Genomic DNA, 18852 nt, shown 5'->3' on the forward strand with positions numbered 1-18852 from the left:
AAGTCTGTGAAGGACTGGGGAACCATGTCATCTGCTGGTGTTGGCAGTGCCACAGACCCACATTACCTACATTACACAACACATTGTTGTAATTCATGCAAAACGAAACCTGATCAAGTGCTAAGTATCTTTATTGTGCTACACATGACATTTCAGTAGCCTCCCGTTTATGTATTGCAAGTAATTTTTATTGATCTGAATATTGTATTTGTCTGAGAAGCAGACTTTTGGGTGCTCAGAAGTATCTATTTTCATTTTATTCAAATTATTTGAAATTATTTTATTTTACAATTCCGTCTAACCCTGTTATTGTTTCATGACGCCATTGTTCACGTTAACGCAGGAAGGAAAGACTGTTGAATTTCAGCGCGCGGCCGCAGTACGTCAGCCGCGTGCAGCGCGCGCGCGGCCCCGTGCCTGTAAACGGGGCGGCGCCTTTCCCTTGTTCGCCATACTTACACAAGGGGCTCAGAGCAACGAACGCACCTACTGCAGAGGCACCTGAAATCACTGCGGCTTTTTAACTTTAAGGTGAGTCCTCGCGGTGCAAAAGCCACCAGATAACATTGACCTGAATCTATTTCTGGTCTTCGCTCTGCTTTGAGTCGGTCTTGACGCTGCTCGCGCTCTGACTGATGAAAACTTGTCACGCTCGTGCTAGCTGCAAGGCACAGCTAGCTTGGCTGGATTGTTTCCCAGCCGCCTGTCTTTTCTCCCAGTCCCACCCTGTAAGAAAGGGCCCACGCCTAGAAAAGTTGAGCCTTATTTTGAAAATGTTTATTCATTCAATAATATAACGTCGTTAATTTTGAGATCTGCTCTACTGTCGCTGAAGTGTTGTGTAAAACGCAGCATATACAACGGTTTTCCTGGGGGAAAAAACCAATCCTGTTTGTTAGCTTGTAGCCTTCACATTCATGACATTTACACTTTTTTCAGAGGAGCAGTTTATATTAATCACTATGGTAGGAATGCATTTTCCTGTTTACATCCTCCACCTCTTCCACGAACTATTTAAAAAAATATATTATTACTACCTTAGGGCTACACACTTGACCAAAATACAAATGAAATGTAACTTGCCATTGCATTGACGTCTTTATCAGGCTTGATTAAAATATATCTATAACCTTGTTTTAGGCTCTTTCACAAAAGTTTCACAGCTATAATTCTGTACCTATACTTTATAGGTACATCACTGAAGTGTTGATCTAATCTACCTTTTATATCTTAAGGAGTCAATTAGCAGCTGAGCTGAGGATCAAACAATAATTGCTGTCATATTTTCAGCTATAAAGATTTGAAGTATTTCATCAAACCATCAATGGAGGAAATTATTTTAAATTTCAAAAGTGACATTGACAATGATACTGTTTGTTTTTCCTAACATCTTCAATTAGTTTGCCATTACCACATTTATAATAACTAAGTATTTTCCATGGTAAGAATGAATAAGAATGTTATATATAACAACCCATTCAGTAAAATAAGTGAAGTTGGACAAACAAAGAGGGACTCTACTGCTAATAGATCAGGTTTTATTTGAATTCATTTTGTAAGGGGATATGATTTTTAAGATGGCCAGCACCATCATAGAAGCTGATGATAATGCAATAAAGTGTTTTTTTTTCTGTATGCCATGCTGTCACTTAGGAAGAGCTGTATAACAACTTCTGGTGGTTTGTGCCTTTTTATGCATTGATCAGTATGAGATTCTCATGGTTTTGAAGTATTATGATGATGATCATTGTAAGTTTGTGATGTATTCACTTTTATTCAAAAGAGAAAAGGAGCAACTATTCCTTTTGCTTAAGGATATTGTCTATATTATGTTTTATATAGCGTTTATTAATTGTGTGACATAAACTTTAGCAAAACAAATATAAACACCCATTTTATATTGGTATTATCTTTTGTGTGCTTTTTGAAAAGTTATCTTATCCTGTTCTTCTCTCTTTAAAGCTGATATTAGCTGATTGAATTTTGCCAACTGCAGATTTAAAACCTTGTTGATTAAAAGTGATGGGACCCCTTTTGGTTTCCACATTATGTTCTTGTTTTCTTTCTAGACTGGATGTATTTCCAAATTGCTGAACTTGTTTTGTTTTGTAAGCACTTGTTTTGTTTTGCCTTCTCTGAGCAGTTGTGTGCTTCAAAATGTTTTGGATCAGGCAGCGTTGTATTGCGTTGATTCATTCAACTGGAAAACACTCTGCCCTTTTTGGTACCTCCTATAGTGTCTCATTAAAAGTACTTTAAAATGTATGCAAAATATAAAGGAAATATTAGCAGTTTTGAATCTGTAGCAGAGTGCTTTGATGCCTTTTGATGTGCCTTTTTTCTTGTTTAATTTTATTTGACTATTTTGCCATTTCACCTTATAGCTAAGATTCGGGTAGACACAAGGAAACATTTTGCTCATTAAGGTTGACATCTGCAGTTGCCAAACATGCCTTTCCCTTTCAAGCGTTTTGCACATTCCAGCAAAGATTCAGCTACAAAACTAATGACCAATTGTCTTTACAGCATGCTGCAAGTTACAAAATGCCTAAAAAATTCATCTGAAATTATTTACCAAGTTATGTTATTCATGCACGGTGAGATGTTTTTGTTGTTGTGCCTGAACCATAAAATGATCACTCATAAAGTAGCTTGAAAACAAACCTATTTCCTCAGAAGTGTTCAGACATTTGCACTGAACGGAAATGAATATAAGTGGAAACAGCAGCCATGAGAACTGTTACGAAAGACCAGCAAAAAAAAAAGTGGAAGAATGTTTGGATGTTGGTTTTAAATTGTAACACAATAAACTTAAAAGTGACAACAAAAATGATAAATTAATTGTAGTTTCTTGTTTTGGCAAGAGATCACACATAGATTGTAGGGTTGCAACGATATGATCCTGCATACAGTCACAATCTGAAACAAAAAACACAAAAACGATCTCAAAATCTTGGAGGGACTTTAATATTCATTAATATTTTAACAGTTTAATGGCACAACCGACCGTTTAAGTAGAATCAGATTTTTTGATGTGGCCCAAAATGAAACTGACTTTGACACCCTTGCTCTAATGGAAGTTTGAGTGGAAAAAATCCCAGCTTGAATCTGCTAACCCCAGCTGTGTCTGCTAACTTTTAGGGTTAGCAGACACACTAACCCTAAAAGTGTCTGCTAACTTTTAGGGTTAGCAGACACAGTCATTTAGTTGTGTTAAATCACAACTCGTATCAGAATATAATTTTTCAAAATAAATATAAACAATATCCAAATTTCCCAAGGGCCATAATTTTACAAATTGTTTAAGGGATTTATGAGAAGCATTAAAGTAGCTACAGCTCATAATGGTGTAATTTAATCAGAAGTGGCACCAAATCATGTATCAACACAGGCAGCATAGGAGAGCCAGGATATAGAAGTAAAGAATCCCAAAGTTTGGTTTATAGGAACTTCTGCTGCACCAGTGTATAAAGACCCAGCATCATTCACTCTCCCTTTGTGTAAAGTTTCCTGTCCTATTCAGTGGCTGGCCTGATTGTTTCCACACGGAGCTGGGTGTGGTGATTTTCTCTCATAGGATTACTGTGAATCCTTTGAATCTCATGTTAGCACTTTGTGTGTTACTTCAGTACAAGTGAACAATTTGACAGGATGGGCAAGAAATTAAGCTATTTTGAGAATTTATCTACAAAGGCATAAGTCAACATTGGTCATTATCTCACAGCTACTGGAGACATGGGAACTCTTCAATTAGCCTTTTCTATGGAAGAGAGACAACTGAACTTAGTCATCAGTTACATAATTTATTTATTCTGAGGGCCTCTTCTTTACCAGCTTCTCATTTGGTAATTTATATATAGTGTTGGTCTAAATTTTGTCTCTTGCAGATTTGATTTATTATTTGTGAAGACTTTAATATCAAATGAATTTTTTCAATACAATGTTTCCAGTCAATTATTCCATTCTCTGCACAGGTGACTGTAAATGACTGTAGAAAAATGTATGAGGCTGCTCTAGTTTTGTATAAAGTTGCATTAAAATTTTACTTCTAACAATATCCACAAATCCAGAGAGATGCTCATAGATGTAAATAGATCTTTTATTTTTATCACAAAGAAAATGTGGGAAAAAATCCTCTTGACTTTTTTCTGGTAGAAGACCAAATGTATCTAGGTTTTGTGGAAAATTGAAGGGGGATATATGAGGCAATTTTTTTGCAAGGAGGGCAGCTTGTTTAGCCCTAGAGCTTCTCACGCTATATGCTGCTGGTACCGTGGCTTCGACATTCCTGTCATGACTGTTAGTTTGAGCAGATCAGATAGATCAGGAGACCAGGACAGAGGTATGCACAAAGATTCACACTTTACTGGGATGAAGAATCATAGTGATCATATGTCTAGGGATTTATGACATATGATCATAAATCCCTAGACATATGATTTATATCTAGGGATATAATCATATCCCTAGACATCATTATAGGATGATCCTTATTATCATCCTATAATGTAAGGATGAAACATCAGACTCTCTATGCAATCAGGCTGAAGTTTGGTAATAAGGTAACTTCTCTGGTCCCCTCATACAGAAGTCCTCTAAATGCTGCATGGGGTCTTGAAGTCAAGCAATGATCTAGGGTGACTGTACAAAGAGAAATGATCAAGGTCCCTCAGTGTGCATACACCAAGTTTGTGAAATATTATCTGAGAAGACTAAATCCGATCATTTTGTCAAACTGGGTCTGTACAAAGCATTAACAGCAGTGGATTCATTCACTAAAATGTGTGTGCAAATACGTTCTTCACTGTGTTCAATGAAGAAGATTCATTTATTTGAAGGTTATTTAAACAAATTTAAATTCTAATAAGCGAGACCAGCACTGTACATAAAAACATTAGTGGTTTACTGTAGGATGGAGATGAGAGCAATATCTTGAAAAATTAAATATAAGCTTGTTGAACTGTAACAAACTTGTGTCCTTGAAATGTCTGAAACTTGTTTCCACCCATTGTTAAATCAGTTTTAGTTTGGAGCTCTATGCAGTGTGAACAAATGTCCCATTGTGCCTGACCAGCTATTCAACATTCAAGGATCTACGGTTTATCTGTGACTGAAAAAATGGCTCTAATAATTGGGCTGCAGCCAATTACTTTCACTGTTTTTAACCTAATAAAAACTTGAGCTTTCTAAATAATTTAACTAAAATCTGGAGGGTGCTCTGAGAATCTCCTCACTATTCCATAAATTGATAATATTATACTCTAGCAGTGTAGAGAGACAGAAAATAAAATATATATTTTTAAAAATTTTAAGATATCAGTCACATCTTTAAAACAATTGGTGTCATTTCAAATGTTTTATTGATATTTCAAGTCCTTAAAGAGACAAACATGTCACTTTGGACTTTCCTGGCTGGATATGTGTTAACAAAGATAATGTTTAATGTGAGTGTGTTGTAATCATTTAACGGTTATTAATTGCTCGTCTCCGAAATCCCTGTGGGATAATTTAAGTAATATATTTATCTTGGTTCTGTGCTGGTCTATGGGGTAATTTCATGACTTTACCCAAATGTCTCTGCACAGCTTTAACCTGTAAATTCTCCAAAAGGAGCCCCATCATTCAGTTTACTGCTCTGTTTTCCTCATCGGACTGCTTTAGCTATAGAGTAGCTACACCAAATTTTTTTAAAACATCATCCTGCGCTAAGACAGTAATTCACAAGAATCGACACAAATCCTAGAGATTTAAAATATTTAGACTGCATTACTTCAGTCTCCCAACATGTCTGTGGGGCTGTTGCAGGCTGTGTGTTGGATGGTTGTAGTGTGAATGTCAAGACTCTTGGAGTAAACAGAGCTCTTCCTGCCTTTGTTACTTACTCTGCTCTTGCAAAGGAAATCATTCCAGTGTTAACCTCCTAAGCTCTTCCATGGGGAAGCGCAGAAGGACTATTATTTGCTTTCATAATAGCCAGCTGTTCTGGCTGCATTGGAGACTTTATTACTGATGTTATGTGTCTTTATGAGGACAAAATAAATGTTCTTAATATTCTTAATTCAAAGAAATTTCCTGGACTGCAGCCCATATTTTATATTTTATAAAAAATAACTCCAATATAAATATTACTTAATGTAGGAAATGTAATGTGTGCAAGATGCTGTCTTTTTTTTAACATCCCTGTTGGCTCAAGTTTGTCATTCCAGGGCATGTCAGTCGTTTTCCCATGACCTAGACTTCGCCATATCCTGGTGGAGAGGCTTTCTGTCATGTGATCCATGACACCTAATTCAATTCATGACTCATTTTGATGACGTTACTTCAACGCAGGTTTCAGATAGCAGAGCTGGGGCAGCAGCACCAAGATAAATGAGGCTTTTTGTACAACCTGACAGCAGCACACCAGATGCATTGCAGTACAGAATACAAAACCTCTTCAATCAGGATTTGAAATTAGGGTGGTTAAATGTATCTATAGGTGTTTATCTTTGTTTTGGTTATTTCTTTCCACTTCTGTTTTCTTTTACATTCCTAAATTCTCAGCTTGCTTTGCTGCTGTTCTGATGTATGTTATTAATTTCTCCAGACATGGCTGAGGATGAGGTGACCCCAGAGCAGCTAGCAGCCATTGCCGCCGAAAATGAGGAGCCAGAGCCAGTAAACTATAAACCACCAGCGCAGAAGTCTGTGAAAGAGATCCAGGAGCTGGATAAAGATGACGAAAGTCTACGCAAATACAAAGAAGCCCTGCTTGGCCCCGGGATCACTGAAATTGGTATGTCATAGTATGATTATGTGCCTGATTGGGGGAGGAGGTGCTGCTGCTGTTGAAATTGTTTCTAGAGTTTCATGGTTTAAGAAGCTTAAATCTTAAATCCCTTCTGGTGTTAAAAATTGTTATTGCTGTGGGATTGTGTTGGAAATGAGGCTAATTATTTGCCTGAGATATAGACATTAACAGCTGATGTGTTTTTTTTGTAAGCTGGAAAAAACTGAAGAACTAAAAAATATTCTGCTGCAAGTTTAGTGTTTTATAGAAAATGCTTTTTGCTCTAAGAATTGAGGGATCTGTAGGTAAACCAAATGTAATGCCATGACATGTGTTTTTACAAACCGTCTTTAAATGGACCATGAGCGCACACAGTGTCTGTTTTACATCTGTGTGGATCAGCGAGGGGAGATGTGCTGCTGAGCAGAGCAGCACGCCGGTGTGCGTTAGTCATGGCAGCAAACCAGCCAAAGTCAAAAAACTGGCCATTTTTTTCAAAATTAACTGAGTAAATTGAGTTGAACTGCTGGATTCAGATAATGTTAGCTAAATGATGACAAACTCATCCAGAGCAATACATCACATTAAGCTCATTAACAAGAATACTAATGTTGTTGTTATCTATGCTAAGAGATGGGAAGTAGCTAGTTACATTTACTTGAGCAATTTTATAGAAAAAGAGCTTTACGGAGTAGCTTTACTGCACTGTACTTTTTGCTTTAACTTGATTCTTATGAATTGTTTCTATTCTTACTTGAGTGAAATTTCTTTATGCTCTTTTCAATACAAGTAACTTCAACAAATAAAGAACAAACTCATTTTAACCATAAATGTATGAGATACAGAAACACCTACATACTTGTTTCTATACCAGCTTTGTTGTTCTATTGTTATTTTCTGTCTGATGAGCCTGTTGGGTCATTTGGACATTAATGAGATATAATAAACACTACATATTGACAGTGGAAGTACTTTACTCTGTTCTAATATAAACATTACCTACTGTATGTATTTATGTAAAATTTAATAGTAGAAAAGAGAAGGATTTGCGAAAGGCCTGAATGTCTTTGGTATATATTTTTTGGTCATTTTTAAAAATGTAGTCTTTAAAATGCCATAATTGGCACATGATTTTATATTTTATCTTTTTGACATTATTTTTAAAATATTAAATCAGATTTTATGATCACTTATGTAGCCTTTAGTTTAATCAAGCACTTTTTTGTTTTACTCTGGAGTACTTTCTTGGAACGCTACTTTTTTACTTGAGTAAAAGTAAGTTGAAGTAGTGCAATTTTTGGCTTCTCTACCCACTTCTGCCAATGCTGGTTATTCAATGCCATGAATAAAACCAATAACTTTTTCATTTTTGTGCAGACGTTTTGGTAACTATTGCTTTTCGCATATTTAAAATAAATCTTTATTGTCATAATAGAGCAGAGAGTCAGGGAGGAGACATTAGACCAGAGGCCAGCAGCAGGGACGATGATGCAGGGTCTTCTCAGGTAAGATTGTAACTTACTGAGAAAAAGAGAGATCTGTTGCAGGAGGAAACCAGGCAGATATCAGAACAGGGTTTCTATAGATATTTCAGAATCATCCTCATTCACCCCAAAATATTCTTGCCTGTATAGCTAGCATACTATTTCTCTTAAAGTTTATTTCTCACACCTCTTTGTCTGATCTTTGCATTTAAACTAAACAGACTTCAAATATTGGAGACATTAGTATCTTAGATTTTTGCAACGTACGAAGCTAAAGTTTATGCTACTCTAGGAATAATTACTCATCATTGTTTGGTAACTCATGCACACCTTACATGTCATTGTATATATTGATAAAAAAACATGGTTATTTTATTTTACACAAAGGTTTATGGATTTATATTAAATACAAAGCTTAATTACTGGATCCATAAAAATAAGCTGTAGCCTCCAAACTAAATTCCTCTGGATCTGGGTCTCTGTTTCCTAATGTCATTACCCAATAGCACCCCATAACTTACTCAAGAATTACAACAAATTAAACCATATGACCAATGACTGGTTAGAGTTTGTATGATGAGAAGCATGTGTTGTACAAAATGCAACTAAAATGGGAAGCATATCCTCAAATATTAATTTGATGCATACTTGTTCAAAATATGGCCTTATTAGTGAATTTCTGCATTAACTGCATCAAGAATTTTGTTTCTGGTAGAAAATGAGATCTACCACATGATAATAAAACAAAATGAAATTAATTGCAATGTTTTTATCTGCATTTAAGTAAAAAATGTAAACTATTAGAACTTTTTCAATAATCATTTACTAATCTTCATTTGCATTAAAGCAAACTGCTGGTCAGCTTTTGCATGCTTCCAGTGGTATTTCAACTATTTTTGGTGATGAACTTCTTTGAGGTTCCAATGTTTAATTTCAGTCACCCAGACTAAAACTCCTTCCACAGAATCTCTATCAGTGAAGTTGAGCTTCTCTAAAATAAATTTACTTTCAGTCAGAAGAACCATGTTGGTCAAATTAAAGGGTTAAGTCTGCTTGGAGTATGTATAATTTTGAACTAAACTGTGTTCATTATGTTATAAGTTCTTAAACGAGACAGCAAAAAATATCCTATGTTGTTGTGAACACACACTCACTGCTGGCTGACTTTGTGTTGGATCAGTGATGTGATCAGCTTGGTCTTCATGTTTTTCCAGCACTGTGATCCAGTATCCATCGGATTAAACCATGAATCCATTTGTTTCTAATTATTTTTGCTACACTGCAACCAAGAAACTAAAGTCTAATTACCAAAGAGAGTGCCTGAACTACAGCAGAAGTGTCCCAGTTTCAGCTCCCTGGAGCTCACATATTTAAACAGCTGCAGGATGCAGGACTCGCATCATGCGCAGGCCTCCTGCAATGCTGCAGCAACTGGACTAATAAATACTTCAAGAGTTCCAGAATAGCTTTAAAGAACTTAGAAATATTTACAGTAATATTTGGGATTGCTGTAATCTCAAAGTATATTAAGGGCATATTAGCTTGTTGGAGTGACCACATTAGTTCAAATCATTTTGACTACAGCAAATGTCTGAACTGCTGGATACCACCAACTATACATTTCTCAGATTGGTGGGAATGTGCGTAAATAGCCTCATTCCTTGCCTCCAGACTGACCCACTGTGGTGCAGATGACTACAGATCTTCATATCTGATGGTTGTGTATCCCAATAGTTGTCAGCTCTGGTGCTCTAGAGCCACTGTCCTATATGTTTTAGGTGTTTCCCTGCTGCACACACAAGACTTAAATACATGGGTGATTAACAGGTTTCTGCAGCATTGTTGGCATACTTGAGGTGTAATGAAATTATTTGAGTTAGATGGATTGGGGATAGTGGACCCTCTAGAGAGTCATGGTTTAGAAATACTCATCCAGCTGATGTCTGTGCTGCAGTTTGTGATTGATGTTTCAGGACACTGCATCTGTGTAATGCTGTATAATAAAGGTTGCTTGAAGAATCAAATTTGCATCTGTCTGTAAAGCTCTTAGCCTTTGGTTAGCAATGACCTGAAAATAAACTTGTAAGGAAGAAGACAAAATTTGTGGTTCTTGTCATGTGAGGTTAAAAAATGACACTAAAATGTTTTTTTTTGTTCAGCCACACACAAACGGTTTAATGATGTCCACTAACTATTTGTAGCTGTAGCAGCTTCCACTCATCTGGGAAGGCTTTCTAAAAGGTTTAGGAGTAAGTTTATGGGGATGAGCGTTCTCCTCATGACATAGAAAAACACTCTCTTCAGTCAGAGGCTTCTTCAAAGTAGTAATACAGACTGCTATAGGAGATCTTTCCTGCCCACAGCTATCACAATCTACAATAACTCTTTAAACGAATTATAACAACATTTAATTTCCCTTTGGGATCAACAAAGTATTTTTGAATTTGAATGTTTGACCATCTGAGAGTAAGAATTCAGACACTGATACTGGACAAGAACTATGTTGTATAATTTACGAGAGCATGGTTCTGTTATGTTGGGACTCTATGGAGACCAGTAAACTTCTTCTGCACCAAACTCTCTCATCCATGTCTTTATATATGCTGCATTGTGCACAGTCACGTTGGAACAGGAAGGGACCGTCTAACACAAGTTGGGAGCATGGAACTTTCCACAACATTTAGCTTGTAAGCTGAAGCTTTACAAATTCCTTTTATGATCAGTAAGGAGCCAAGCCTAACGTCCCTCAGCACTGACATGTAAACCTATCATAATGCAGTCAGAGATACTGATACTAAAAGAGAGCATCTCTGCCAGTCTCAGAGTTGTGTGTTGAATTACCAAAGTGGCCTAATTCATCCCTCCAGAGAACATATCTGAGTTACTGTATAGTCCCATAGTGGTGCACTTTACACCATTGCTTCTGATACTTTGCATTATAATTGGTGATGTGACACTTGGACACTCAGCCATGGAAACCAGTTCAATGCTTCCCATTCACTGATCTGAAGGCCACATGAAGTTTGAAAATCTGGACCAGAAGCACTGAGCCTCATCATAACTGATTTTTACATCTGGGCTACCATCTTGTGACGGTGTTGCTGAATTCACCCATCACTTTGACTTTGCCAACAATACAAATAACACTTGAATATGGAATATTTACTAGATAAGAAGTTTTATGACTGAACTGCTTGTACAGGGGGCTTCCTGTCATGATACCATGCTGGAATTCATTCAGCTCCCGTCGCGACTCAATCTTTAATGCTGGATTTTATGTTCATGTGGGCAGAAATGTTCAGAACCCCTAAAATCAGTGATTTGGTTTGCAGTATTTAAAGATACAGTCCTTTAAAAAATGTGAGTACAGTCTAATTATTCTATTGCTCATTAAGGAAAAGTCACACAACAGTCAAATGTGACCCATATCTCACTTTTTCACTGCATGCCGAATTTTATTTTTTTCTACAAAAAAAGGTCTTATTTATGCCACTTTAATATCTGGAACTAAATCAGATATCCAATAGTTTTCAAAGCATCTGAATGGTCATGTCACAGTTTATCTGACTTTTTCTGTTAATTTGAGACTTGCGCCAGAAGAATCAAGATATAGTAAACTTGGACGCAAATAATGTTTAAAAATTATAATTTTGGGAAATTATGAAAGAAGTATTTGTCAGTGAAGCTCATTACATCATAATCCCACCACTCCTGGTTCAACTACGGATCCAAGATCCAAACAGACTTCAGTACACAAGTTGGAGTCAGTGCTCCACAAAAGACCATTTCTATTAGTTGTGCATTCTTTTTATTAGCGTCTTCATCTTATGATCATGTAGCAGTATTGCCATCTCCCATTGTTGAATAACTGCAATACTGATACATAGAGTGCGACATTCATCATTGCTGCCATGTGACATTCTTCTTCTGCGCATTGCTTTGGAGTCGTAAACCGTTCACACAGAAGTCTGATTGCGAAAGCAGAAAAAAAAAATTGCATTTCAGAAAAACATCTGAATCAAGCATCAAGACCTGCTTTGTGACCGTAGCCTAACTGCAGTTGTTCCTGTTGTGGGAAGCTGATATTTTAAACCACAGCTTTGCCACATATCTTGAACTGGGAAAAGTTGATTATAAATTCTACTTTGGGCTTTGATGGGATGTTATTTCTAACATGGTATGTTCCTACAAAGCAATCACCAACATTTGTTAGCATCCTTTGGAAAAGGACTCTGTTGTCAGGGTATTAATCTAAATATAGATTTTGTTTGTTTTTTAATCCCATCCAGATCCAAATGCTCCTAATGTCCAGGTGACCCGAATGTCTCTCATTTGTGAAAGTGCACCAAATCCCCTGGTGCTGGACCTGCAAGGTAAGCCCATTTTTTTCATCCAGTTTGCACAATATTTTCCTATATTTATGGTCTTTTTTTTATTGGGGTCAAAATATCTCTAGAAAACCACAAGAGGTCTGAATGCAGCCAAATGTTTTTAAGCTAATCTCATGTGTAACAACAAAAATAAACAGAGCCTTACTTTCCTCACACAACCACACATCTCCTTATCCTTTGTCAGACCTGGAAGTGCTCATAAACGTATTTTACACAGTTGAAGTCATTTTACTCCCAGTGGAAAATCTCCAGCTGGCCATGATTTGAGTCGGTGCAGAACATTCTGTCCCGTGTCTGCTGTGTGTTCCCTCGCATCACTGCAGCTTTTTGAAACTTCTCATCCAATTATGACAGCCTGCTCTGTAGATGCAATGGAGACGATGCTGAGTTGGTGTCACATTTTTAATATTTCCACTGAATCTGAGAGCCGACAAGAGTAGTTCTGGTGTGCTTAGCTGAAGTAGGGAACCGTTGGATATATTTACATTTGATACTCTGAACAATGTGTGAATAATTTACTTTACCTCCTCTTTACAAAGTGTTGTCTTAAAGAAAAGTTTGTATGCATTAATTAGTAGAGGCGTCTTATTTATATAGACGCAGTCAGAATCTGCTGACGAGTCATTGATTATGATGAGTTCAAGCAGACTTCGTACTTGAACAGAATAAAAATAAAATAATAGGATATGGAGAAGCTATATAGCACGAGATTTGGGGCAGGGATGCAGGACCTGGGGTCACCATACAAGGGACGCCCCGTTCATTTTTAAACTCCTCTAGTTCAGGACTTGGAAGATGATCAATGCACGTAAACTACTGTGTTTGTATGCATGTTCTTTCACTTAAACAAATGTATTACGTTTAAGTGTCCAGAATTTAAAAAAAACCCGCCAGGACCCAAAGTCTATATAAAATTCATATTTATTTGTGCGCCTGCACCAAATATGGATTTAAATGAGGTGGGTGTGAAGAATAGGCTCTGCAGAAACCTAAAAATAAAACTAAGTTATCGTTTGTAGTCTCTCTGCTGAGTTGTCCTACTTACAGTACTATAAGCTCTTCTGAAGAGACAGACTTTCTTGCAATGTATTTTAAGCAATCTTAAGGATTTCCTTATAGATGGTAATGATGTGGAAAAAAAAATATCTTTGTTCTAAATTGTGATGACATTTGAACAACTTTACACAAAAAATTAAAAACCGGATAATTATGCTGAAATTTTCAGATCACAAACAATTCAAATTTGTGTTTAGTGTAGAAAATAACTTTATACTTTTTTCCCCAGAAAAAAAACTTTGATCTTTAAAACTGAAACCTTCAGGGTGCTACAAAGTCAGAAAATACATTGTTTTATATATTGAGAACTGATGTTGTGGCATTCATGAAGAAATGAAAAAAAAAATGTTTTGCTGCAAATTTCAGAACCGGCAGCATATTGGCATTAAGTATGACAGATGTTTTTTTTTTGTTTTTTTTTTAATGAAATGAGGGAGAAACTAATTTGAGTGGGACTCTTGATTTTTGATTTCTGTCCTCAATTCTCATGACGGTTCAACTTTCCTTACAGGAGACCTAGAAGCCTTTAAGAAGCAGGCCTTCGTGCTAAAGGAGGGAGTAGAATACAAAATAAAAATCAGCTTTAAGGTAAGAGCTCATGTCAGTCTCTTTTAGGAGTTATCTTTTTCTTCAAATATAGATATACATGGTTATATAGTAGTTATAGCACAGATTCAGCGTGACTGTAATATCCCTGAAATTGTAGAGTAATGCCTCAAAGACACTGACTCCACTTTGTGTTGTTCTTGTGTTGGGATATCACCATGTCAGTTACCATGGTGATATCCCCCAGCAGGTTTTAGTTTGCGTTTTGAGGAGAAATGGTGATAACTCATTTTACTGCCAGGCCCAATAATTTAGTTTTCCATCCATGTTTTTTATCCATTGCAGCTCATTTCAGGTCTGCTAAACTCAAAGAATTCACTTTGCAGAAGAGAAAAAAAAACCCTAAATTACTAATTTTCTTCAACTCTTGTTATGAAACAATAAATACTAATTTGTAAGATTTGTCTCTGCTAATATCTCAGATGATGTCTGTATTCTCAGGTGAACAAGGAGATTGTTTCAGGCCTGAAGTACGTGCAGCAGACATTCAGGAAAGGAATGAAAAGTGAGTCAGCAGCTTCTCCTGATGTCTTTTGAACCGCTTGTCCACAGACATTACTCTGCTGTCTCTGAAGCTCAGCAGGCTCTGTCCAAAACCAAACGGTAGTGACGACTCCCTGCAGCCAAATTCCTCACAGAGGCTCATCTGGAGATCCACTCCACTTCAAAGGCCGTTTGGCTTTGCATCACCTGCCGCTAAACTAACTCTGTAAACAGCTGTCAGTTGGTTGGGAAATGTTTATATTGTTACATTTCCTCCAAAGCATCCAGACTGAAAAAAAGTAAAATCCTTAAAGTAACTGCTTGGTTTCTCTATTTTATTCTGCTTTTAAGAGACATAATTAAGAGTGACTATTTACACTTATGCTAATGAAAAATGTCAAAACTGTGATAAATGTCTCTGCTGTTAATTAAAAATCTTAGGCTACAACATGCACTCTATAGTCAAACTGTATTTTTTTAGTTAATTATTTCTTAGGAATATATTTTGATCCAGCTCAATCTTCTGTAAATGTCATTTTTTACTAATTTGCTTCCTAAAATGACCAGGTTGTATTGCGAGTTTTTCCACAGTATTTAAAAGATCTAAAATGTATTTTTCCAGGATGGAAAAGTATCAAAATTAGTTTCTCCACAGATGCTGTATTTGTCCACATGATAAAAATCTGAATTAATAGAAACTGTTCCAACAACTTAGCTGATGGTTTTTACTTCAAATATTCATAGTCGTTCGTCTGTCCAGTCATTTACACGTCCATCCTGTTTATTAATTTAATATAATCTTTCACGTTCATATTTGCCCATCAAACTGGTCGTTCTCTGTCCAACATCCAATCTGTCTCAAACTGTCCATTCCTTTAATAAACAATTCATTCAATCCCCCTTCATCCATTTATTATCTAACCAATAATTTTTCTTCCATCCAGCAAATCATCCATTCGTTATCTTTGTCATATCTGCTGGCATGTCATCCGTCCATTCTGTCCTCTCTGTCAAATCTTTGCAGACTCTGTACTTAAATCTGAGCTCAGAAACCAACTGGGAGCTCTGGAACTGAAGTCTTAAAACTTTTGGCATTTTGACTTGGGAAAATTTGAGGGAACCGTGTTTAAAATAAAACACAACTGCAAGATAATTTATGCCAGTAGGTGGCATGATTTTACCATTTAATGGTAGATGTGACATAAAACCTTAGTTCTTTTTCTGTTTAATAGAACGACGGACATTTAAGAGAATTTCTGATGATCACAGCTTTCCTGAAAACCAGTACGACAGTTTTTGTGAAGTTTTAGGTTTGATTTAGATGCAATGCTGTACTGGTGGTCACCATGGAAACCTGAACTGGACAGCAGCTGGGCATTTGGAAGTGATTTTTTTCACATCTCTTTACTGTTAACACGTACTTTAACAGATTCAGCAATGATTAAATGGACAGGAAGTTCTCACACTGCCTATTAGGTTTTTTTGGGAAACAGATTTCCCACAGAGCCCAAAAAGATGTTCCAATTTACAGAACATAAAAGTCAGACTTAATAAAAATAAATAGAAATAAAGTGAGCCTATGACAGATAAAACATATGAAGCAATATCAACCAGTAATATATTAATGACATGAAGCAATATCAACCAGTAATATATTAATGACCAGCAAAGTAATGGGTTTGTAGTAAAGATGATAACTAGCCTATAGAGTAATAGTTTTCAAGTCAATAACCTAATGATGTTTTATACAACAGACGTGTTTCGAATGTGATCTTTATATGGAGGCTAGGTCATTTACTAAGTTTATTTTTGATTAACAAAATGCAAAAAAGTTTACCTGTAAGTGAACATTTAATTGGTGTTCACTTACAGACTGATACATTCACAGGTTCTTATTTAATTAAAAAATTATGACCTATGCAAAGCTGCATTCAGATGTTATCCTCTTGGAATGGTCTTTTGCCTATCAGCGTTTTGTTTTTAAATTGAATATATTGCAGAAATTCTTATGTTTTTGTTTTAGACATAGCTTCATTATTCAGTTTTGAACTAATCTTGAATGAACTCATTACCTTAAAAATAAACTAGACATAATTTTGTTGACATGTTAAAACTTACAATGGGCTTAAAATCGCTTTATCAGAAGACAAGACAATAGAACTCGGACCTCTTTGCAGATTGAGATTTCTTTATCTCTAGATATTGAACAAAATCAAACTAAGAGCGACAAACAGAACAAACGATAAAACACAGAGTTAGTTGTGTCGCAGCCCTACCATGAAGACAAACTGACTAAACCATTTTCTGTTTTCTTGACAGTCGATAAGTCAGACTACATGGTGGGCAGCTACGGCCCTCGCCCGAATGAATACGACTTCCTGACCACGATGGAGGAGGCTCCTAAAGGCATGCTGGCCCGCGGCAACTACGTCATCAAATCCAAGTTTACCGACGACGACAAGCATGACCACCTGTCCTGGGAGTGGAACCTCAACATCAAGAAAGACTGGAACGATTAAAAGAGGCCTTTGTGTTTGGGGTGGAGGGTTGTTCCCCTCACCCCACCCCTCCTCTATCCCTCCTCCCATCCTCATCCTGTTGTCCACCATTTCTGCCTTCTTTGTTGTTACTTTGCATTTCATGCTCTCATGCCTTAGTTGTGGCCTGACTGTCTTAAGCTCGCCCTGCCTTCCACCCCTTCCTCCCTCCGTCCATTTCATCACTACCTGCACGGCGGCTCATTGGTTGCTCACGACCCTCCTCTGTTCACAGACCTGCTATGTAGCACCAAGCCTCCTCACACCCAGCTTCGACCCTCCTGGTTTTAGCTGCTTGAAGAGATTAACCCCTCCCCCCGCCAGAATGGTGTCTTCCTCTTTCAGTATGAAGTACATGTGGACAAGCAACTGTACAATCAACTTTTGTTTGCCTTTTTTTATATCTAATTGTATCAATGGTTGTGTAATGTGACTGTATTCACATGTTAATCAGCTGTTGTATTCATAGCTAACCCCACCGCATCCGCTCTGCCCTTCCCTCCCACACACTACCATTCCTTCACTTGGTGTCTTTTGATACAAGAACCGATACCTGCCTTGTAACAGTTCGATCGGAGCTGCTCCGTAGCACCTTCACTAAATGTATTCGCCCACCCCCCCTCCATCCAGGAGGGTGGGGCCAAAGTCAATAAGGGAGTGTCGAGTAGAAAAGTAGCTGCCTTATGTCTAAACTTATCAACGTGTCTTCAGTGTACGAGCAGCACTCTCCTATCAGTTGGTCTGTTCCCGAAAGGCTTTGTTTCATCACCGTTTGTTGTCCTGCTGTAGTGGAGATTGTTACCTGCACAAGCCCACCGCCCCCCCCACCAATCTGAATTAATTCCTGCTCTCTGGAGTTGACTGAATGTTACGACTGAATTGGGGAAAAAAACGAACACAAAGTATTGGTAACCTTGCCTGTCCCAGCCGTGAGGCCTTAGTACCAAACTACAGTCATGTGGAGGAAAACTAACATTATGAAGCTGTTTTTGCTTATTGTTCCCTTTTTGCCTTATTGTACACCGTTCTCACTACATTGTTCATTTTGATTGTCAAGAGGAGGCGTGGAGGAGGCTGAGCCAGGCACCGCCTGCTGCTGCCGCCGCCGGAGACCTCGGCGGTGTCTGGGCTCAACCTGCTGACTGACCCACCCACAACATGAGATCAGGTGACACTAAACTAACCAATGTTAGATAAAATTAAACTTGTACTGTACCAGAACATCTGGATGTAAAACACTTTGTTCTCGTTGCTATGTTTATTTTCCTGCGCCATACATTCCTTCACATTGTACAGTTTCTATGAAAACGCTGGCATGCTGGTGGGGTGTATTATATCATCATTTGTGGTTGCTCTTATTGGTCAATAAAGATTTTGTTCAACTTGGCCTCTGATGCAGTGCTTTGCAGTGAAGTAGTGTTTCACCATCGAAGCTTTAGGAAGCAGTTTATCTTTGCGGAAATGATCATTGGCACACCTGCAGAGTGTGACAGAGTTCTTGGCACTGCTAAGTTGAATTGAAACAA

At 37.3% G+C, this 18852-nt stretch overlaps 1 protein-coding gene across 1 annotated transcript; it reads left to right on the forward strand.

Moving 5' to 3' along the window:
• The first annotated feature begins 399 nt into the window (after nt 1–399).
• On the forward strand, nt 400–18713 carry LOC116720494 (rho GDP-dissociation inhibitor 1-like). The gene is made up of 6 exons (XM_032563793.1): nt 400–531; nt 6587–6775; nt 12543–12626; nt 14212–14288; nt 14748–14811; nt 17109–18713. Exons 2-6 carry the CDS (start codon nt 6589–6591, stop codon nt 17306–17308), a joined length of 612 nt encoding a protein of 203 aa, XP_032419684.1. The 5' UTR covers nt 400–531; nt 6587–6588; the 3' UTR covers nt 17309–18713.
• Nucleotides 18714–18852: the final 139 nt, after the last annotated feature.

The sequence above is a fragment of the Xiphophorus hellerii genome, chromosome 5 (assembly GCF_003331165.1).
Source record: "Xiphophorus hellerii strain 12219 chromosome 5, Xiphophorus_hellerii-4.1, whole genome shotgun sequence".
NCBI classification, from domain to species: Eukaryota; Metazoa; Chordata; class Actinopteri; order Cyprinodontiformes; family Poeciliidae; genus Xiphophorus; species Xiphophorus hellerii.

Excerpts from the sequence above, each read along its gene's own strand:
- LOC116720494 (XM_032563793.1), top strand. The coding sequence starts at position 6,589 with ATGGCTGAGGATGAGGTGACCCCAGAGCAGCTAGCAGCCATTGCCGCC. Across the intron at positions 6,776-12,542 it reads CCCCGGGATCACTGAAATTG|ATCCAAATGCTCCTAATGTC; the intron begins GTATGTCATAGT and ends AATCCCATCCAG. Across the intron at positions 14,812-17,108 it reads ATTCAGGAAAGGAATGAAAA|TCGATAAGTCAGACTACATG; the intron begins GTGAGTCAGCAG and ends TTTTCTTGACAG.